Raw genomic sequence first — 23,063 nt, 5'->3', positions numbered from 1 at the left:
AATAATCGTATATCCTTAAGAGCTGCTTTGGAAGTCCCCTTTCTGTAGCTTAAAATTAGGATTTGTTCTAAGTTTCCTCTATACTAGAGTTAGCAGCAGTGGATGAGATCAAGCTAATCTTAGTAGACACCACCCGGTTCCATTTTCCCTCTTCCAGATCTCAGTGAAGGAGGGGACTGTACCTAGGGCTTTGTGGAGCTTTCCAGGAGTGGAGGTGCACTTCATTGCTGAACTCACTGCTTTCAGCTTGGATTCATGGCAGGCAGAATCATAACTATCTGCGAAGACTGCTGCTTCAGTAGTGATTCATAACTGCTTTGAGGTCTACAATGGAGAGAATATTTGATTCCTCCTTCTAGGAGAAGTTTTATCTGATTGGATATTTTGGTTTTCAAGTAATGTTTTTCTGTTTTCACAGCTGCAGTTTTTCTGACTGGACAATAAAAATGTGAGTTTGGAGTCTACAAATTGATGCTCAGCGTTTCAAAGTGAGCCACCAGTACCAAACCCAGCGCTTATTCAGACTTTCTCTTACTCCCGAAACGTGTAGCACAGCTGTGAAAGTGAACATTAGGAATGTGTACTACCTTAGCTGTTATCCCTACTCTCTCTAAATTTGTGTACTTGGGTTATTTGTGTTTTACAATTTAAACAATGGATGTATGTTTCTGATGCCTTCTAGTGCTTTTCTGAACCTATCCCATGGGGGAAGATTATGCAGCTGTTGTTTGGTGAGCCATTTGGAGCGATGTCTGTGTTTTTTGAAGGTTTCAATGTATATAACTTTTCAAGGACACCTAAAACTTCCCTAAGACTCAATTTCTCCTTTATCTATTACAAAATATAGTGTGATAATACCAGATAGTAAGGAAAACACTTATGAAATTGTGTGGAATACACTTTTTTTTCCAATCACAGGAATTTCAATTGTCGTGAAAAAATGTTTTATTTTTGTGGCACTGTATATGTTAAGATAATTTAAAGTAATATAAAGGTAAACTTCCATAACATACTTTCAATGATTTACCAAGAATGAAAAATCATATCTGAAAGAATACCATATTTATTGCTGGCTTTATTTTAAAATATATTTTAATTATTTAATTTTTTTTTTAATTGGCATATTTATCAATTCTTGCTAAATGCACTGAAAATAAGTAAAGGGTCAGTTTCTCTCCATGTAGTTGAAAAAAGCAACCATAGTTGTGCTGGCATTAAGGGATTTCAAACATGAGAGCACTCTTTGGTATATCTGTAGTCAAAACATTACAAGTGGTGTTATTCATCTCTGTTTAGTTCTTATGTACATCTCTTAATTTAGTGCTTACCTGTGTATGCCTTAGACTAGTGTTTTATCCATTTCCTCAAATGCGCTGTGAGTAGCTTTTGTACAATTGGTGATTAGATTTAATTCTGATCCAGAGAACCATGCCCTTTACTGTACATAATGTGTTTCTTTAATTTTTAGTTTGTTCTCATACTGTTTCTGCTGATGGCTTGGCTTAAGATCTTGACTCTTAAATGAGGTCACTGTTGATCAGTGTTACAAGTGGCTTGGCAGTTCTCTGTAAAAGCATATTGGGTTGGAAAGATGTTCACCTCAAGTCTTTCAAATTAACTATTTAATCAATGTATGGTACCATTAAAAGTGGTTGTATCTGAATTTGCTGTGGGGATAACATACACTGTAATGGGAAAGTTCTATAAAAAGCTAATTTCAAAATGGCTCTTCTTTGTATTTCAGTTCAAAAAAACAAAAAACAAAAACCCCAGTGCATGTGTGCCCTCTGAGATGCAATAAACACCTTGATGAAAGTAAATGTCTTGTTGCTGGTTTCATGATCATTCAGATGTTGAGTACAGTAACGCACTCTGCAAGAGCTGGGGAGTGCATAGGTCCTAACACTAAGGTTGCTGAGTCTGCTGCCACCTTTTTTTGCTGGTCTTTGAGAAGTGCAGGAAAGAATTATGCAAAGTCCAACTAAGTACAAAGCCATGAGCAAGTGAAGTAGAGAGAATGAGAGGAGAATTCTCTAGTGTGGCCTGTAATGCTTCATAAGGTCTTATTAAAGCTACTGCTTAAACTAGAGTAGTACTGGATTAATTATAGTTGTGAAAGAGCTTACAGTACTCATCCTGATTTCCTTCCTCTTAGGGATTTTTATTGAGAGCTAGGACAGCTAAGTTCCTATAGGAATTACATTTTATGGCAGCATGAAGAAAGGAGAAAATGTTTCCTGTAGTTTAGCTACTTTAAAGTCTTTCTGATGCTAGGTGACTGCAGAAGACTTTCTTGGTATCTTAAAAGTGAAGTGATGAAGCAGTGATGCACACCAAGAGTTGCTTTGAAGCACTGCATAAACTACAAAGTACTGAAACTGGATTGCTCTCTCTAATCAGCTCTGAATTTTGAACTGAACCAGTAGGAGAGTGCCATCGCTTAAGAGCGGTTTGGTGGTGGTAGTGAGGTTGTTTGTTTTGTGTTGTTTTGGTTTTTTTATTTGCTGCTACAATGATATTTTGAATCTATCAAGTTTGGCCTTTGAAAAGTTGATTTTATGCACATTTAACCTTGGGGTGAGTACCCTGTTGAGCCAGGTTGTTCTGGGCTAAGGCTAAGCCGACACTTTCTCAGCAGATTTCTCTGGTTTTGTTTCTCGCTATTCAAGGGCTCTAAGACCTGATCAAATTCTCAAAAGCACATCCAGAAAGGCTCACAGTGTTCTCAGCATCTGTTTAGTCGATCCTTTTTTTGTTCTTCTTTCTTTTGTACTATGTTAAATGAATGCAGGGAGCACTAAACTTACCCCATCTTTTACATGCTTTCTCACTCAAAGYTACTATCAGGAGCATTTTCAGAAGACGATCATAACCAAGAGTACAGTCAGATCAATTCACTAGTGTTTTGTTCTAATTAAGATGATGCAGAATTAAAGCACTTAGCCAATAGATGCTTGCTGCAACAAACTTCAGTGTTTTATGCAGGACACAGTGTTACATGTTTCAAGAGAAAAAAAACGCAGTGATGAGATCTTTCTCTTTGCCAGGTACGCTTCTCCCCATGCAGCAGTTGCCTTTCTGTATCTGCTTTGAGGTCTGCAACCCCTGGTTGTAGAAGAGGAAAGCTGTCGTTCTTGTCAGGCTTGTAGGGTCTCGTGGCACRCAGTTTTGTGCGAGTGTGTAGTGTGTATGGCGTTTGATATGTTGTGAGGAAATGAAAGCTTGGACAGAAAGCAAATTTGGTGGAAGAGCAAGGTGCTTTTGCACCATGGTAAGTAAAAACAGCACATTTCCTCTGTATGATGTATAAGGCTAAACAAAAATGACTCTTGTTCCTTCCATCAGAAAAAGAGTTATAAAATCTGGTTTGCAAGGAAAACAAGTAGTTGTCTCTTGGCATGTAGATTAGAACATGTTCTTGTTATCCTCTGAGCTGCGTCATTCAAGTATGAATGCATCTGCATCTTACTATGGCTAAACACTTCTCAGTATAAGCTATAGGAAAAAGCAAGGGAGGGAGGTGAGGGCTCCCGTCTGTGGGAGAAAGTGAGTTTCTCCTTCCCAAATGCTTTTTCACATGGGGAAGATAAGTCTCAACCAGCCGATCCAACCTTTTCAGAGTTCATACTGCTCTGCTTTGCTGCAGTTTCTTTGAAGCTGGCATCACATGAGCATCTTGCAGCTGAGCCTTAGGGGGTAGCAAAGAGCTGGAGAACATCAACTCAGTTTACTGCAGAGGCTTGAACAAAAGGGAAAACTTTGTTTTTCTTCAGATCTGATTCATCTTTTGAATTTTGGAGGTTAGCAGTGTATCTTCTCCATTAATTCATCAGTCATTTTACTTGGTTGAAAAGGAAAACTAGTTTGCTTTTCAAATGCAGTTGAAGATTTGGTAATATGAGGTACTACTGGTAAATAACAGCATTCATGAAATGGCCAGTAGTCATAGCTGAYACAGCTTTGCCTTTTTGGTGTGAATCTTTGTTCCCGATCTTCCTTCTGCAACCCTCCCACCAAAATAAGAGCTGTCTGCTCCGGCAGTTCATTCTTCATGAAAAGCAGGTTCCAGCAATGGCAGTGCAGAGCTACAAACTCTTAAAGCCTAGAAAAAGCAAATGAAAACTTCCTGTGGTAGAAAGTGTCAGTGACACAAAGATAATACATTGAGTTATTGGCCCATCTCTTCCAGAACATGAACTCTATCAGCAATTTTATTAAAAGAAAACCCCTTTTCCCATGTATTGTGTATTGATAGTGCTGTGAGCAATATAGGACATGGCAGACACTAAGTGTTAATGAGGAGACTAATTAAGAATTTTTGAGATGGAATTGAGAGTGGGTTATACATATTTTAAAGTAGCCAGCACTGCTGTTTTTCTCTACTCCTGATTTCAGGCTCCTAAAGCATCCCCTCCTCTTCCYTTCTACTTAAGTAAACTGTGTAAATCATGTGGATAGCAAAAGTCTAAAGCTTGTTCTGTTGCAGAAGGCATCTTTAGATGCTATTATAGGTGTAAGAATAGTTATTTTTGTTAAAAGTTACCAAATGTGATGGGGCAGAAGCAGCAGAAATAGAAAAGAATGAAGAAATGGGGTGCTGGGGAAAACATCYGCTGCCAGGAGTAGGTAGAGTAAACCTCTTCTGTGGCTGTGTAGGAGAAGCAGTGATGGGTATGATGAATGTCTACCACACAGCAACAGCCTGAAGCACCTACTTCCAAGCGTTCTCAGTGTGGTCACTGAAGGGAAACCTGACACATTTCTAAAATACAGCTGCCTTCTAGTCATATTGGACAAAAGAGATTGCTCAGTTTATCTCAGTCCGTGAAAGATGGCTGTTTCAGGCTTTTTCAGAGGTTTCTCCAAAACACTAACCCGCTCTACTTACTGGAAGCTGAAACTGCATACCACTGAGCAACCGCAGATACATTCAAGGTACATGTTAAGCAGAGGACGTTCTCTATGGTGAACTCCCCTTTTAGAGGCAAAGATGCAAGGAAAAATGGTCTTGGAAGGGGTGGAAAGATGAGTCAGCCTTAGAGTGAGATTGGTGGTTGGAGACAGGTTTGTTGATGAGCTGTGAAATAACTGCAGAGGCTGATAAGGATCTCTGCGTAGGGTTGGAGTGGTTTTTAGGAAACTCTGAAAGCAAGAAGAAAGGGAGCTTCCCTGTAGTTGGCTCAGGCCTCCCCTGCTCTCTCAGGAATATCATCTTGCTCCCTCTCATATTCCCTGTCCGTACTCTCAGTCCGAAATGAGGGGGCCAGGTTGTGTGATCTTCGGGCTGCAGATTGCTTATAAGAGATGGAGGGGGCAGGTGACTGAGGGGTGAGGGTACAGGGTGGCCCCACGGGCGGGCGGCTCTGCGGCTCCGGGCTTGGGAGCTGGGGAAGGAGCCGCTGCAGCGGCCGTGCAACTTAAGATATGCACAAAATGCAATCCGTTAGGCAAGAACAAGGTGCGGGTGCAAGCAGCTACCAGGCTTTAAAAGWAGTAGTAATTTGTACTGTGTGTCTTGGTGTGTTTATACATGAATAACTTGGACTTCTGAAATACTSAAGTGTAGAAAAAGCTGAATTCTGTGGTTAGTCTTGAAGACTYAACTTTTTGTATGTAACATATCTATAATTGTACCCAATCAATCTGTYCYGGGGAAGTTTTTAGTGATTATTCTGTATGACCTCATTGGAGTAATCCCACACTGTCTCTGGGTGACCTAAAGAGCAGTTTCAAACMCCTGAAAACTTGGCTTTATTTTGAAAAATGAAGGAGCAGAATGGATCACTTCTTTTTAAGGATGGAAAGATCAAGTTTTGTAGATTAGCAAGGCTATTATTTTTGGCTAAAAATGGTGAAAATTAGTAATATTAAGAGTAGCATATTATATGAATGAAGTCATGCTACACTACACAAATACTGGCCCAGGTATTAGCGCTGTTTTGGGTCTACTGATCTTTTCTGAACCTTGACACAAGCTATCTTTTTTGCTTGCAAGACTTCTTCCCCTCCGAGCTTTCAGTGTTGCCACTTTTATAGGTGAATCGAATGTTTAGGCATTGTAGCTGCCTAGTTTTTCTGTGGGTTAATGCCTTTGAATGTTCTTCTCTCCTTGTGCTGGGAGGAACATGAGTTTTCAGCAGCGTGCTAAAACCACCCGTTCCCAGCACACCTCCACCCCACCATTACAATATTTCGCATCTGTTTGCTTTCAAGCCTGCTGCGGAGGGATGAACACACAGGCCAGGCTTTGCTCAGTCCTGTGCGTTGCAGGACGTGAGCCGTGCTGCTAAAAGACTGGGGGCACCCGGCCGGTGGCGGCTTGGCCGCGTTGCCTGGGTCTCGTGTCACCGGCGTCGCAGCTCCGGCTGTGTTGCTTCTCGTGAGCTTTGCAGCAGCACAACTGAGACGYTTTCCTGCTCTCGCTTCAAAAACGCTAGCCGTGAAAAGCAAGCTGCTTATCTTACCGCTGTACTTCCTTGAAGATCTGGCCATGCAAAATCTGCTTACGGAGCTCTTGGCTCCAAGGCAGGTTGTGCTGGAAGTCTGCCTYTCTTTTTAAAGTATTTGACCTGCTGAGATGCTTGAAGGATGGCTCAAACGTGCTGCTGTCTAGAGCATGCTCCGGTCCCAGACAGGGAGCGAGGCAGGGCTGAGTTCAAGTTATTGTAGCCAATTTTTAATTGAAACAAGAGCTCCGCTAACTCCAGTTGCATACGTATCACCCAGCAGCAGTCCTGTTTGTGTGCATGGGCTGTTTTTAAGCATCCTCCTAAGTTTATCTGAAGTTCAGTTAAGCTAGTTATTCAACTAATAATCAATTACTCCGTCTTTGCTAAAATTCCCCTTTGTTTTAAAATCCAAAATATGCGGGTGAAATCACATATGCATTTGCCGCAGTCCTCATGAGGATTAGAGATAGAGCTGATTCCCAATTATTAGCAAGGAGACCATAGAAAAAATACTGTTCTCTTTCAAAATAATGTAAAGAAATTACATTTCTGCAACAGTAAGCAGATTTTTACTTTGTCTATGTAAGTGCTTGGCTATTGTTTAGGATTATAAATAGCAATTACAAAAGTAATGTGTGCATGTGGGTCTGTGATACACAGCACACTGCTTATTTTAAAGCATTATTAAGTAAAGTTATTTCTCCTCCTACATGTCAGTCTTAAGTGAGGTAATTATTTTCTGGGACTTTTAAAGCATACCTTTCCAGACTGTTTTCTTGGTTAGTAAGATGTAACGTTAGCTTTTGGGTTGTCTTGCACATCTGTAATCAGTATAGTCAAATGCAATCTGTTAAAGTATTAACGCTATTTTGTCATTCCAGGATGGAATATTTTTGTCCAAGATGATTAATGCTTATTGTAATATAGCAGCTTTTGTATCTCTTAGACTATTTTGCTTCTTCAGACACTTGCCTTCATGATTGATCATCAAGATTGACCCTGATCCTACTCTATCAATTTAGTCTGGCTTGCAGATTTTTCAGACAACTTGTTTTTATTGCCAACAACTGTTGAGGGCTGGATTTGGGTTGTTTGTGTTTCTAACAGTTTTTAAAAGTACCTCAAAGAATTTGCTAACGTATCATAAATTGCAGGCACTGGAGGTCATAGCGATTCACCAGAATGCGTTCCAGCAACACGTTGGGCTTTTTGCAGGTTTGACATGAGGGATTTCCCTTGCTGTGTTGTATTTGCTGTGCCTTTGCTCCTTTGGGGACCCACATAGGAGTAGCCCTAACTTAAATTTTAAGAAAAGCCCTTACAACAACATAGTACTGCAAGGGATCAGTCTGGAAATTTTAAAATGAAGTAGSTAGTCTTAGGTGTGTGAACCTTTTGCATTATAGTTCAGCACAGTTTCATGAAGAGCCTGCAGTGGACGTTCTTCTCTCATTYAATGACCTTTTAAAATAGCTGGAGAGATTCCAGAACAGTGTTCTGCTTGGGCAGGTCAGCTTGCCAGGCAGGCTTTGTTATTTAAGACTGAACTAAACAGGAGCTGGAGACTTTAACTGGTAAGTGTGGTATTTTGGTAGATYTGTCAGAGATGGAGAGATGTGACTAGAATGAAATCATTTTCCTCTAGCCAAACTGAAAGCTAAGCTGATTCAATCTATGCTGTCTTGGGACAGGCCATTTTGTGAAACACAGTATTTTTCTCTTGACCAAAACAGTTTAGTGCATGGTTACACAGAACTTTTGTATTTGTGGGTTATTTCACTTAAAAGTTGGCTTTCTGCTACAAAAAAACGAGCAATGCAATTTGATGCAGCTCTGCTGCAAAGATCCTGCATGCAGAGAACATGAAGCTTCCAGGTAAAAGCGCTGGGCCAGATCATAAGATAGAAATCATGGAAATGTAAGATCTATCTACTCTGTTCCCTTGAGCCAAAGCAAAAACAGATTGCCAACAGATTTTTCTTGAAGACCTGCCTCAATCATGACACTCCAGCCCTTCCAAACGCAGCTCCGCGGCGTCACCACCTTCACCTTGAGAAAGCTCCTGTTCTTGTCACCTGATTCTTCATTGCTGCACCTTGAACTGTCATTTCTTCTATCCATGGGCATGCTTCCTTCCTTTTTCTTTTTTTTTTCAGCAAAGATGGTATTTGAAGACAGTTACCATCATCATTCTTCTGCCTTATGCCAAGCAGTCTTTGTTTGTTAAACCTTTTCTTGATAGTCAAGTTTTCTAGATGTCTGATCACTCTTGTTATTCCGTGCACTCTCTTCAACTGCTCCTYGCCTCCCTTCAAGTGCAGCATCCAAAACCAGGCACACAAAAAATGACACCTGCATTCCTCATAGCTTATGACCTCAGCTCCCATTTATAGATCCAAGTGTGGCATCTGCATTTTTCCCAGCACAACTGCGCTGTTGGTCTATGGTCAGCCTGTGCTCCTCTCTCCTGAGGAACTGCWGTTTAAGCAAGTGTCCTTTGGTCTATCTTTATGTATATTGTGAAGCTGTTTGGGGGAAAAAGAAAAACAGAATAGKGAAGAAAAAAAGGGGGAAGGARAAAAAACAAAAAGAAGAAATTTGTCAGCTTAAAGAATTTCAATATTGGGCATTACTGGCTCCTTGTGACAGTAACAAGACTCAGCCCATTAGTAAGTCTGAGCAAGGGAAGAAGTTTGGGGAGGAGAGAGAGCTTGGGGAATGAATGTCTCCTCACCAAAGGGTCTTCTCTGCTGGTTTGGTCTCTGTGGGGATGAGGAGTTGTCTACAGGAATTCATCGTCTGGTGAAGACTGCAGTTCAAGGTGGTCCTGCAGGAGATGGGTCTGCCCATCCTCCCTAATTCCTTGGACTGCAGGATCTTCAAGCTCCTCCATGTTTCTCCCACCTGCTGGAGCCCTGCTCAGGTGCCAACAAGAAATACAAAAAAAGAAACAGTGTCAGGTCTCTGGAAGGTGATTGGAGAGGTGAGCGAGGAGGCACCGTAGCGCTTGGGCACAAGGTTGGGGTCTTGGGTACTGTACAGTGTCGTTATGTCCTCTGCAGGTAGTAGTTGGGTATCACATTTATGCTCACACTACTGTATATGTAGTGTATGTATTTATATGAAATATATGCATTGATATACTACATTATATGCATGTGTGTATGTGTATGTGTGTATATATGTGTATACTATATATATATATATATATATATACACACACACACACACACACACACACACATCTTTGGATACACACAGTTAAAACATAGGGGGAAAAATCATTTCAGGTCTGCTTTTAAGAATGACTGTAAATCTTGCAATTATATTAGCAATGATCTGCTTCATAAATTACTTTTTTCCCCCAGTCTTGTATCTTTGAGTTGTATATTTATTGTATTTTTACCAGGATATACTTGGTTCCACAGTGATATTGCCAAACTTAGGAAAATATACACATTAAAAGTTTGCTTTAAAATCACGAGGAAGGAGTTGGCCTCTAGAGCTAGAAATGCAGCTTTTTGTTAAGCTTCAAGGCAAGTATTTTTATAYATACATTTGCTAAATACAACAAAAAACAGTAAAAATAATTAAAAAAGCCTTCGTTGTGGGCGGCGGAAGGGAAGCACGAGGCTGTACCCGCCTATCGCAGAACTGTGTAATTTGGGTTGTGTGCGCCAGGCCGAGACTGATGTGGTTTGAGACGAGCACACGAGGGCCAGTTTGGGCTTGGCAGGCTCTTGGCCCGTTCGGTCTTGCCTCCACCTTGCTCATTAAAATAAGGGAGGGCTGGCTGAGGTGGAAGCGCTGGCTAGAGGCGCTAACGACGCAGGGAGGGAGATCTGCTCTGCACGACGTACCCGACGGCTTCCTCGCCCCTTCCAACCACAGGGCTGCCGGCGCGGCGGAAAGCACCTTGCGCCTCGCCTGCCTGGTTTCCCTGTGCGGGCGTCAGCTGGAAAACGAGACGAAACCCCGAGCTGGGGTGCGAGCGAAAATATTGAAAGAGTGGAATTAGCAGATTTACCCGTACAGGTTATTCTCTGCAGTTTAAAGAAATAAAAACCCAGTGAGGGCCAGCTCCGTTTTTTTCCTGTTTCAGCGGCGGACATCGGTTGCATGGGACGGACAGAAACGAGGTGACTCTCACCCTGGCTCCTGCCCAGCTGCCGAATGGTGTCTGTTCCTGGGTGGCAATGAAAAAACTCAAACGCAAGAAGAGAAGCACTTGGGTACTTAAGTCAAAAGCAGCAATATTTGATCACGGTTTTAATCGGCTAAGGCAGTTTGCAGGCAATAAGGCATCTTCTCCAACGTGACACCACCAGGACGGCTACTCTTCTTTTAGACTATGGCTTCCTAAAGACCTTTTTTTTTAAAATTTTTTTTTCTTCTTTTAGGAAGAAGTGAAAAGAAACCTGTTTATAGATTCTGAATGACTGGTACCTAACACTCTAAAACACACTTACTATGCGGTGGGTCAAATTTCCCTCTGGAGTTCACCATTGTAAATGAGAAGYGAATAAGACACGGTAYYGGTCTGATTACTGGTGCTTGCAAARCTCCAGTRTGCTCCAAAACAGAGTTACGGTTTCGAGCCACCGTTATTTAAAATGACTTTATGTTCCCTSCCTGGATGCATATAACAAAATTGTTTCTGGAGAGACTAATACACTAGGAACATGGGAAAGCTGGAGGGGAACTTACTTACTGAAGAAGAAAAAAGGATGAAAGGAAAAAATAAAGGAAAACACAAGTGTCAGGTGCCGTGTCCCTRGAAGCCTCTGCTTGTTGTCTACCAGTGAAGATGACTGTTTCCACCCAAATCCATGCTAGGCAGAAAGTGTTTGATATAGCAGAATAAATCACTGCCCCTGTAGGGACGAGGTGGGAGGGAGCAAAGCAAGTCACAGTTCTTCCAGCCCTGGCACTCGCCGCATCTGGACTGCCTGCGCCGACGGCACTAGGAGGGTGCACAAGAACCCGCTGGCCTCGCTTCTGTAAAGGCTGCGTTGCTTTTATACGTGCGTATCTTGCGAAAGATTTGCCCTGAGTTTTATTTAAATAAAAATTTGGCACTTTTGTCTGCTTTGAGATCAGACACCCCTCCACACACACACACCCACACCCATACCCCCACGTGGCAGCAGGTCTGACCACTTGGTAGGACGTTAATAAGTCGTGGGATATTCTGCAAGTTATTTCATATTCTGCAAGTCATTTCCTTGCTGAATCCCCCCCATTAAAAAAAAAAAAATCATTAGATCTGCTTGCAAAGTATTATCTTGAAGAAAACAGTGGACATGGTGTAATATCTTARTGGCGCAAAGGTTCACATTTCTGTTCTTAAATGAGCTGTCATTCTGTGCTGTTAAAATGCTATGATTTTTTTTTTCAGGCTATATTTGCTGTGGTTCTTTAAAAACTTAACCCAAACAGTCATAAAAGCAATTTTGTAAGCTGTTTTCAGCCTAAACCACCATCTCTCTTTGGGAGAAGATGGCTGTTACAGATAAAAAGCTATGGGGCTCATATACTTCCAAATCAGTAGGCRTTGCGCTCCAATTTTAGGCTTTCAATTTAACGGTATTTTTTTTTCATTCATTATCTATAGATCCAGGAATTTGTAGACCAAAGTATTTGCAACATTCCATGTTTTAAAATTCAAAGTAGTTGCCTAAATTTCTACAAACACACCAAGCAAAAATTGAAAGTATTTGAAAACTTTTATTGGCTACGATTTGCAGGTACATGCAAAACACTGGAACCAGCATTTAAAAACTTCAAATTCAGGGTTGCCTTTTTTTTTTTTTTTTTCCCCACTCTTTCCCCTCCCGGATAGGGAACAGCCCTTCCAGGACTCCCACCAAAATGCCAAGTTTGCAAAACCCTCCAAAGGAGAGACATCCCCTTCACTCAGTACGCGCTCAGAGAAAGCCACCAGCGCGGCCCCTCTCCCAGCCCTTCSCAGGGTGCTGGGAAGCCTCACGTTCAACAGCAGAAGCAGGTCTGCTCGCCCAACTGATTTTTTTTTTCTTTTTTGACATTTTAATTCCTCCTCTTAGGCCGTYGCCAGCTTGCTACGCTCTCTCACGGTCAGCCCCTCCGCCACCTCGCCGTCGGTTCGTCCGGTCCTTCCCACACTTCCTCCAGCCCTCCTGCGCTGCYGGCTCCTTCCGCCTGTTCCTTCCTACTAGCGACCTGTTTTGCTCTTCCTGGAGTAGCTGCTGGTTGGTCCCTTAGCAGCAGACCAGGAGGACCTCCCCAGCTGCTCCTCTCCTCCACATGTAGCTGGATTATTTTACTACTCAAGCCCAAGCTCTGGGCTGACTCACCCTCCACGCACACTCATAAATCGGTGCAATGTTTGTGTAGTAAACTATAAACTGAGTGAAGGAGTTTCTTTAAGCACTTTTCTAAAGCCTCAGGTACTCTATACCTCGTAAGACCGAAATCATTTTGCTGCCTAGCATTGCTTTTCCTCTGTTAAGATAGTACAGTCTTGGGCTTGCTTTTCCACATCAGCGGTAATCCCCTGGTCTTCCGCTACACTTCTCAGAGCCCCAAACGAAACACATGYGCCAATTTTTTGTAGAAGCTGCCCCAGGATGCTAAAAAAAAAAAAAAAAAAAATAAAATCCACATCTGAGGTTTATCTTTGGCCTGGGAATATTTTTTTTTAACCCTACAAATTGCCAAAAGCCCCTTAGCAGAGYATGGATTTCTTTGCGCTCGTTTGTAGCTCGTGCCAGGAGCACCAGCTCTACCGTGGCAGCTCTCATGGAAAAAAGCGTTAGTGTGAAAACAAATGATGCACAGCCCRGCACTCGACAGCGGGACAAAATCCTTTCCGGAAGCGCCGCAAGGGCTCTGTCCCTGCCCGTGCCGGGAACGCGGCCTCGACGCCTGAGCCCCTTCCGAAGAAGCCCTCTCCCCACGGCTCTGCCTGCAGCAGTCGGTACCGGCTGCGGTTGTTTTAAGGCAATCTGAGGTTATCACAGCTCGGAAATTCCTGTCTCGCTTGCTGCTGCCAAAAGCTTTGTGCGGAGCCTCAGCCCTTTGGGGTTGTGCACGCGGGTGTGAAAATAGTTGATTTACGACCCATCTAGGAAGCGCTTGAAGCCGTAACCATCCCTACAGGAAGCGGCTCCTTCTCTGTGATGCTAAACGAGGCAGATTTGACGAGCGCCGGGCKGGCGGGCGGCTGCGCAGCACAGGCAGCAGCATCTTGTCCATCCCTGTCTTCTGCCTGCTCTTCCTTGCCCCACGCAGCGGCCGGCCGACCGCCCTCGCACGGGCTTGCGCGTTAGCCCTCGGCCGCGCTCGCCTGGCGACGGAGGGTTTGGGTGAATGTTTCCTGTTGCTCTGGCCATCCTTAATCTCTCGAGGTATTTATGGCAAATTATCATTACGAAAAGACACCTGACAGGCGCTGTCCATATTTTTCATTCCTACCTTGTCCTCAGTTCCCAGACTAATAAAGAAATGGGCTCTGCTGCTTCTCCTAAYGAAGAGCCCAAAGTGAGACTCACCAAAACTAGGCGTTTACTAAGTCACCTCATCTTGATCAACTTTGGACCCAGATCAACAGCAAGAGTAACTATATTTTTTTAAAAAAAAAAAAAACCTATAGACCTATGCTGACCTATACTGATTAAGAATGTGGTACCGTATTTGTTACAGTAAGTATGGAAAAAGGCACTTACTTAAGAAAAACATTATAGAGCATGCTAAAGAGTACTGTAGGCCCGTTCCATAGAGCAAGAGTATTAAATACTCAGCCGAGGTGATTTAAAATTATTGCCAATGAATTTATATGTCTTAATAGAATGTTAGCAACGACAAAAATTAATTAACCTTGAAATCTATCTTAGACAAATTAATATCTAAACTTCAGAAATTATTATTAGTTTTCTGCAAACAATCATGAGTAAAAACCAGAAGCCTGAAAAAAGCTGAAATTAAAAAAAAAATCTTTTGAAGTGAGATCTCTTCCAATTAATGAAATATTGCAAGAGTTATGACATGGAAACAAGTCTTAAATTCTCATGCTTTGGCAATACAATGACAAAAAAGTCACCTGCACATTAAAAGAGCCAGGTTTTATACCTTCAATCAGCTACAGAATAATGCGATATGAAAAATGACCTTATGTCATCAAAATATATTACAAGCATATTTTATAGATACCAACAAACCAATAATATTTTWAAAATGTTATATTTTTTTCCTCTGCACACGAAGAAAATGGATTTCAGTCAGTATGAACCTATGATCAAAACATTAAATATTGGAACGGTGAATAACCTTATCAGTAATGAATCCCAAATGCGTATGATCAGAAATGCATGGTATCATTTTATGTTATTAGATTAACATAGCACCATAACCATCTTGTGTGCTTCAAAATCTTGATATAAAATACAAGATACAAAAACTTGTGTAGCAGTCAAGAACAAACAATTAAAAAAGTGATGCATGTATAAAAATGTGTAAAAGTCAAGCTTACTTTCTTTCCAGTAAGTGTGGTTCAGCAAAAGTATTGAACCACGTTATTTGATATCTATTGCTCCTACCTACCATGATATGTTATAATTTACAGGATAGTCTACCATCAGAAGGTGGTATAATATAATCTAGTTGGGAGAATTTTTCAGTTTATCCCTGCAACTCCTGTTGGTGGAGTCTGATACACTTAGAAGTACCCACCACTTTGTAAAACTGTGTACAGATAAACCAAAATATTGCTTTCCATCTCCCAGTCTAGTACATAGTATTCTACCTGTGAAGCTGAATTCTTATAAAAGTACTTTTAAAAACCTGTAAAAATGGTTAGCACCCAAAAAATCTAGCATCTGCGGCTTTGATGTAAAGCTCTAGATGATTGTCAAATGGCCACTTCAAAATGTTTGGCTAGAAACTAAACCTACAGATATATCTCCAGATTAATATCTCCAGATATTAATTAGGAAGAAAATGTGTATGTTTAATATTCCCAAGATTTTTGTAGCTTCTCAAACAAGTTTTAAAGCCATTAAATTGTATTCTGATGTTTCTCCTTCTTCCAAACATGGAAACTTTTACGTTCATTAATTTCTCRATGCTATTTTGGTAAGCAATGAAGAGAAATTTGGTTTTTAGGTCTAGTTGTCAGCTACAGAAATTTGGTATTTCCACGGAAGCATTCCTACAGCAACCAGAAGAGGAAGCTTTCCAAAGCAACAAACATGACCTAGATTGCTGTATCTCAACATGGAGCTGTGGTTTTTAGAGAATGCCGACATAATTTGTTGGCATTTCTTGCCCTCCTCCAGTTCCCTGGATCATTCTGCACATACAGTAAAGAGAKGTATGCACAACTTGCATATGAAGAATTGGAACAGAACCCTGAGAAAATCAAATCCATTGGAAAAATGTGTTGCTTAATAATTGTTTAATAATATCAGTTTGAGAAGTTTCAATTCTTCTGTTGGAAAAAAAAAAAGATGGGGTAGTCATTTTTTTCTAACGTGAATTATATAGAATTTATCAGATTTGCAAACATAAATACAGTTTGGGATTTTAAGTGCATATCTAGGATTGATTAGAATTAAAAATAATTCATTTGAAAATTCTACCCATTCCCCAACAATTCAACATTACTCAAGTCATGAAAATATTATTTGCGGGCTTTGAGTTCAAAACCAGCCTGACACAGAATAATGATCTCTCCGTAACTGCTGCAACACATTTTCACTCTACTGTAATACGGGTGCTCAGGGAGTTAGCTTCAGCCTCGTGTGCAGTTCTCATCATTCCCATGTATCCAGAAGCAAATCTGGGCATATTTGAGAGGAGTAATTCTGACTGCTACATTATAATCCTGCTGTTCACCATTGATATCCACCCACTGATGGCCTGAGTAAACAGCAATGATCTTGCGTTTCCACTTCTTTTTGTTTGGCTCCTTAAGACGGAGATAGACTCCYGATCCGGTGGAGCCAGGCTCAGCATCACAATACTGATAAAAGAGATCATTGGATTCATCYGAAATACTACAAAACCGATAGACCAGCTGCCCCGAGCGGTCATTGTCAAAACCTGAGAAGTGGATCATGCTCCCAGGCATCATTTTGATTGTTGGGCTGATTCCCAGCTCCATGTATTTCCTTTTGTGGGGACGCTTGAGCTCAAGAACAGCATAATCATAATCCAGGGCAATATCCCCAGAGACACCCTTAAACCAGCCTCTTGGGATGTGGGTACTCTTCACCCTGGTCCACTGGAAGGTGGGCACGCCATCTGAGGTGCCCTGCTTCCTCCCCAATCTCCTCTGCTTTCTCCCACCACCCTTGGAGCGGCGTCTTGGTTCAGTGGCAACTTCAGGATCATCGTGGGTCTCAGAAGCTTCTCTCCTACTTCTTTTAGCACCTTTGCGTTTCCTGCCATTACCTTTAGATTTTGTCTTCATCAATCCCACCCGCAGCTTTTTGCTGCCTTTAACATAATCCTTGCCATCATGCAGGCAATGAGCAGCTGTGAGCACGTGCTTGGGGGAAACGAGAATGCCACTACAGCCGGTGGAGATCTTCACAGCTGTGTTGAATGGGAAGCTGGTCATAAACCGCTTGTCATAGATGCTGAACCTACTGTCTGTTCCATATATCTGCCTCTTCTTTCTTGAAGAYGTTCGTGTAGTCATGTTTTCAGCTGGATCAAGCATTAGTCCAAGGACATTCACTTCAGTCAGGGTCCGTGTGCCGTTTTCAAAAACAGTCTCATAGGACAGGACATCTTTCAAGTCAGACAAGCTTGGCACTGGCAATTTTCTCTGACATTCAATTCCACATACACTGTTCAGCTCTAATTTGGTATTTGCTTCAAATTTAGGGCTGTCAAGGGAGAAAGTTCTTTCACTCACAATCTGGGGAACTTTCTTTAAGTGCCAAGTGAAATCTTGTTCAGTTTCTGTTCCATTAGCAAGACCCAACATAGGTATGAAAAATATGAGTAGCAATAACGTGTGCTCCATTTTGTCTATTTTTTTCTAAAACAAGAAAGAGAGATTTAAAATTATGCATTTGAAATATAYGCAATTATCTTAGTATCTTAGAAGTATAAGCATGCAATATTAACACTAACGTTGGTGGAACAGAATTCTGGCTGAAACTCAGAAATATGTCAAATATTTTTGTGTTGCCTTTGGCACTTCTACCAGTCTCCAAAAAGATGGGTGCAGACCAGTCAGCCAGCGTCCACGTTGTGTTGCCTACTGGAACCCGGCAACAGCTGAATATTACCCACTTTTCCCTCAATGGGGGCAGTAGTCTGAGTCATTCCACTCTGCACAGTCCCTTATTTTTATTTATCCCATGGTAATGCAACCTTTTTAACTTCTGCTTCTTTTCCTAACTACTGGTTGTAGGTAGGACATAGTTTAAAATGACCATTATATTCAAAAATCCTATTCGAAAGATGGGGTGACAACAAAGATGGTCAAACAGACTAAGCCTCTTAGATTCATTCCCTTAGGAAATTAGGCTGATCACATCCTTTGACATAATGGCCAAAAAGCAGATGCTTTAAGTGACCTAAAAGCCACCAGTGGTTTTGCATGACCCATCCAGCTGAGATCGTTGAATCTGCCAACTATGGAAAATGGTACTTTGAAGATTGCTCTCCCCTGGAACCAACTCTGAAAGATCTCCTTTCTCCTTCAAAGGTTATATTGTCTGGGAGTGACAAGGGGAGCAATTTGGACACCTAAACAAGGTGACCGGTGCCATTTTACGTGCCTTCAGCTGCTGTTGTATCTCCCTATGTGCTGTGACTACCAAACACTCTCAGGATGTCAGATGCCCTCAAAGGCTGTGGTCAGATGGGACACAAGAGTGAGAAAAGTAGAAGGTGGTTGGTCTAGAGGAGTGTCCTGCTTATCTACATGCAGGAACGCCTAGCCAAGCAGGAGGGACAAGTCCGGTGAATCATCGCATGCTTCGTCCCCTCTGGGATCCCACAAAGGCTGCAGAAACCGTGCTGTCTATGGGCTGTGGCCACATGCGGAGAGCCCCACCTAGATGGGGTGATGCACCACACAAGGAGCTAACACTTTAAATAGGCAAGACAAAAAAAATGCAGTATTATTCTGATCTGCAGCTGAGAAACACASAGAAAGAATGTGAGATTTAGAAGCCTGTGGCAGAGTCAGAAAATGACCTCACAACTCTTGATTCTCAGCTCACAACATTACTGAAAAGACCAGTTTCCTCCTTTGGCAGCAGTGAAGTCAGCAGCATTAACCAGCTTCTGATTGCTGCGACTGGGAAAGCTGAGCTTCAGTCTCACATCCCTTATTCCAATTACACAGAAACCTCAGTAGTGTAGGAAGAAATGGCCTATAATTAAACTTTAAAATCCAGGCAATTCAAGGATATGTATGTGGTTAAGGTTTCTGGTTTATACTGAAATGGCAGAGTAAATCAGGGTAAAGATAACTGCTTTGCGTTTCTTGTGTTTTGTTTAGAATAATATGAGTATCGCCAGGCAGTGAAATAGCCTGGTTCARGCTAGCTAAAGGCACAGCATGAAAAAGAGCAGTATGTATGTAACATGCAAAAAATAAGTGATAARATCACTTTAGAGGGTCTGCAATGGACCAACTCCTGTAATTTTCTGCACCATTTAGACTAAGCTCTAGACTAAGTTAGAAAAGCAACAGCTATCACTTTTCAGCTAACTTAGCACTATGGTTCAGACACAAGTTGTTGCTTTTGACACCAAATTTAGATTGGTGATTTTGTGTTTGCGGCATTTTTGGCAATTTTTACCTTAGCTGGGGTGAAACACCAGCGTCGACCCCCAGCCTTACTATGATATAGGTAAAACACRTTTTACAACATCCTATGAGGACACCCATCATGGCTTCAAAGTAGCTAACTCAAGTTCTGGAAAATGTCTAGGAATGTYAGTACAGAGCTCAATGCAGGCTCATCTACCCAGCTTTGAAAGCACAGAAGGTCCTGCACAGGATTATTTTCACCTACCTTAAGACATCTCAAAGTTAGGGTTCTGTCTTAGCCTGATTTGTGGCTCCTCTACAATGATTCAAGAGAGAGATTCAGAAAAACAATTCAGATGTTGCTGCCGAGGATGTTGCTTTGAAGGGATGGAGCCTCCTTCCGTACCACTGTGCTCCAAGTACAGAGGCAGCACAGGCGATTAGCTAAGACTAGACATCCGTTTTCTTGATGGTTATATGAGGTGAGAGGACTCCCACCTTAATATTACAGATACAGAGTAAGTTTGGATCAATGAACACTTTCACCCCTTCACTTCTCTTTAACTGCTTTATGCGTAAGTACGTACAGGGGTAAACTGATCCTTAAGTCTAGCCATAAAAGACAGAAAGAAGAGGCTCCGCGAAAACGAACCATAAGGCTACCCAGGTTCTACTTTACTGCACAGTTTGTTCCAGGCTATTAATATGCAAGTTACACCATTTTTTTTACTTCTGTTTCCTGGGAGATGACTGTAAATAGGTATACAGGAGCGTAAAGAATTATAATTTATTCTACCTAACATTTGTCTTCTGTATTTCTCCRTTCAGCTCTAAGAATACGCCTAAGGTTTGGAGAAGAAAAGCTCCAGTGCAATCACAGTGTGGCCACCCAGACTAGATCTGGCATGTTCAGCACCCAGGCTCCACCCAGGGTTTTGATTTTTCCCCTCATTTCTATGGACATGATCACCGGCTTTCCAGTAACACACCTGTACCTCACTGTTTCTGCACCTCTGACTGGGTTCTCTCTCATTCAGAACTGGGCTATCCCTCCCATTTGAAATTTTTGGCCAGACGACAAGTTTTTGAGAAGATATATGGACTTTTGTAAGACATCTGGAGATTAGAGTGACTCACAGGCCTAAGTTCTTGGGTGTATGCAGTCATACTAAAAGATATTTGTAGGTTTTGAAAGCAAAGCAGAGTCATCCCAGAAGCCAGATTTTGCTGCGACATACCAATTGGCCAGTCTAGACCACTGGGTCTAAGTTACTGCTATATTAAAATGCATATATTAAACATTAACTTTTCTATATAAAGTTACTTTCAAAGTGTTATTTTGGTTATTGCTTAATTAGTAATAAGTTTGAAGTAATCACTTTCCATGTTTTTGGATAAGTGCTGGGATGTCAAAAATAAAGAAATACTATGTTGAGAAAATAGGAATAGCTTTCCTGGCCTGACCAAAAGACAACCTAGCCTAAAATCCTGTCCAAGCTGGATGCCTAGGGTAGAGCACTAGAACAGGGCCATGATATACGACTATCCCCTCTCTTGCTGCAATAATCTCTTAGTTTACAACCATTTGCACTTCTTGGACTGTAAGTCAGAGGTAGTTTCTATAGAGAGAGTAAATCTCAATGGACTTCTCCACAAAGTTGCCTAGTGCTCCTTGAACATACATATAAAATTTTGTATCCACAGCATCCTGCTTAACTACATGTGTAAGAAAGCATCTCCTCTTCTTAATTTTTAGCTTGGCACAGACTAGTATGCTTTGATGATTAATAATGTGGTATTAATGTGGAAAAGCTGGATTTAATTTGTTTTGTCCTAGGATAACTGCTGAAGACATACAAGCTATTAAGAATCCCAGTTCTTGAGTCAGGCTTGAGAATACTTTTTCTATTTTTTTTTTTTTCCTAGAATGCTCCTTCTTTTCTAAGTCCTCCTTCTCCATTTGGATATTCGATATTTTTCTGCAGCTGAATTTTGTGAGCGCTAAGGCAAGTTAATTCTCTAACTTCATATAGAAATTCATAGAAGTTCATAGAGGGGCCCGGGTTGATCTCATTCCACCGAGATGGCTGAAGTCCTCTCAGCTAGACTCATAACTAACTTTCCTTTATATAGCAACTTGCTGCAACCAAATGGGTGGAGTACTGTGGCTCCCTGCAGCCGCTCCTTAAATAAAATCTTCAAAAGATGCATTGGAGCCTCCTGTTTGAAATATTATACTCAAGTGCTCATTTCTTATAAGGGTAGTTCTGGAAGCCAACATTTTCATCATTTATAATGAACCAGTTGTTGTTTCCCATAAATTAACTGGACTACATGAGACCTGGAAGAAGTCCAAGGCAAGGAACTTGATGAAAATGGTAATTCCCATTCCAAAGCGGACCAGGGGTGCTGGTAGGCATTACCGTCATTAACAGCCAAACACACTTAAACTCGCTCCTGCTTACTAACCTGAACTCTGCTGATTAAGCAAGGCCAGCTTCAAGCATAGGCAATTAGCAGCTCCTATGGCCCAGGACAGGCAGCTGGCAAGGGAGTTCCTCTTATCTGAGGATGGGGATTTAAATGTGTAGAGAGCTGCAAAGACACTTTTGCAGACAAGGAGAATACAGCCTTGTAATCCAGAAGAAGGAGAAAGGTCCCAGGAAAGGGCACAGGCTGGAAGCAAGAACAGACCCTCAAAATCGTACTCACCCTTTCTGCCACGCTACCATTTCTCTACTCTTCCTCCAAACCCCAAGTTGCTCTGTCCTCCTTTTTTCTCTGCTCCTTTCCCACACAAATTTTGGGTTGGCTGACAGTGATTAGAAGCTTGGAGTTAGCTCTGCCTTTGTGGTAGGAAGAATTGCTTCAGAGAAGACAAAAGAAGCTGGAAACAAGAGGAAGTGAAAGCGAGAGGTCCCTGGYCCCCCGAAAATTCCCAAATTCTCCCTCCAGTTTCCAAACACACCTGACAACCATGAGGTCTCTTTTCAGGTGGCAYTCCAGCTGCCATGCACATGCATATACGCAAAAAAAGCCTTTTCAGCTCTTCTCACTCCTTGCTTCCAACATCACAAACCTTTCTGCATTCACAGGACTAAATACACCCCACGTCCTATCTTGCCAGGATATCCTGCTCTAGCAGAGTGCACCTGTATCTCAAATGTTCAGGGAAAGGCTTGGAGCCAAGCAGCCTGAGAATATGTGTCTCTTCAGGCTACCCAGCGGTGAATTTCCTTGCCAGAAATCCTAKCTCAGACAGAAGGAAAGTGATGTCCAACTACCTGGCACCCAGACCGTTCAGTGCAGCCTCTATTCTGGGTTTTGCTTTGCTTCTTGTAGGAAGGTCAGCACATTAAAACTATATCTAAATAATTTTAAGTGCATTTTTTCAGACTACAATGAGCAGCTACTGTGCTAACCAGCTCCTTAATTACTTTTGGTCTTATTTCTGAGAAGACCTGAAAGCTGGAATTAACAGTTATATGCTAACAAAGCAAAACAGAGAACAAATTTTGCAAACCTCCAACTCCCTGAAAGTTGTCCTAACCTGATCCTCCACTGCCCCCTTCCCTCCCGCGGAGGTGCTTGCTCCGTATATCCCTGCACGTACTTTGTCCTCCACTCCGACTTACCAAAAAAAAAAAATACCCAGCGGCTCCTGGCTCTTACCAAATTCAAGCTACCGTGGTGGGCATAAGGAAAGGAAAAAAACGGGGGGGGGCAAAAAAGCAAAAAAGCTTGCGCGGCTTTCAGGAATCACAGATGCGGCTCATTTCAGCTGGGGAGGGGGGAAGAAAAAATGAAAATAAAAAGGAATGAACGGCGAGGAGGACGCGGGCTCTTCCCAGGCACGG

The 23,063-nt window shown here is 41.9% G+C and overlaps 2 protein-coding genes across 3 annotated transcripts in view; one reads left to right on the top strand and one right to left on the bottom strand.

The window, feature by feature from the left end:
* Positions 1-1,804, top strand: part of SNAP91 (synaptosome associated protein 91) — a 75,708-nt gene extending 73,904 nt beyond the window's left edge. Inside the window, exon 30 of the mRNA XM_085299202.1 lies at positions 419-1,804. The gene's annotated coding sequence lies outside the window, so the exon portion shown is untranslated. The remainder of the gene's footprint in view (positions 1-418) is intronic.
* Positions 1,805-12,156: 10,352 nt separating this feature from the next.
* Positions 12,157-23,063, bottom strand: part of PRSS35 (serine protease 35) — a 12,166-nt gene continuing 1,259 nt past the window's right edge. For both annotated transcript variants that reach the window (XM_085299200.1, XM_085299199.1), the window contains one exon: positions 12,157-17,475. In XM_085299200.1, the coding sequence (XP_085155326.1) occupies positions 16,219-17,460 (1,242 nt within the window). In that variant the 5' untranslated portion in view covers positions 17,461-17,475 and the 3' untranslated portion in view covers positions 12,157-16,218. The remainder of the gene's footprint in view (positions 17,476-23,063) is intronic.

The sequence above is a fragment of the Rhea americana genome, unplaced genomic scaffold (assembly GCF_003343005.1).
Source record: "Rhea americana isolate MKP2758 unplaced genomic scaffold, rheAme1 scaffold_147, whole genome shotgun sequence".
NCBI classification, from domain to species: Eukaryota; Metazoa; Chordata; class Aves; order Rheiformes; family Rheidae; genus Rhea; species Rhea americana.
The sequence above is the reverse complement of the archived record's forward strand: the minus strand, read 5'-3'. Positions and strand labels throughout refer to the sequence as shown.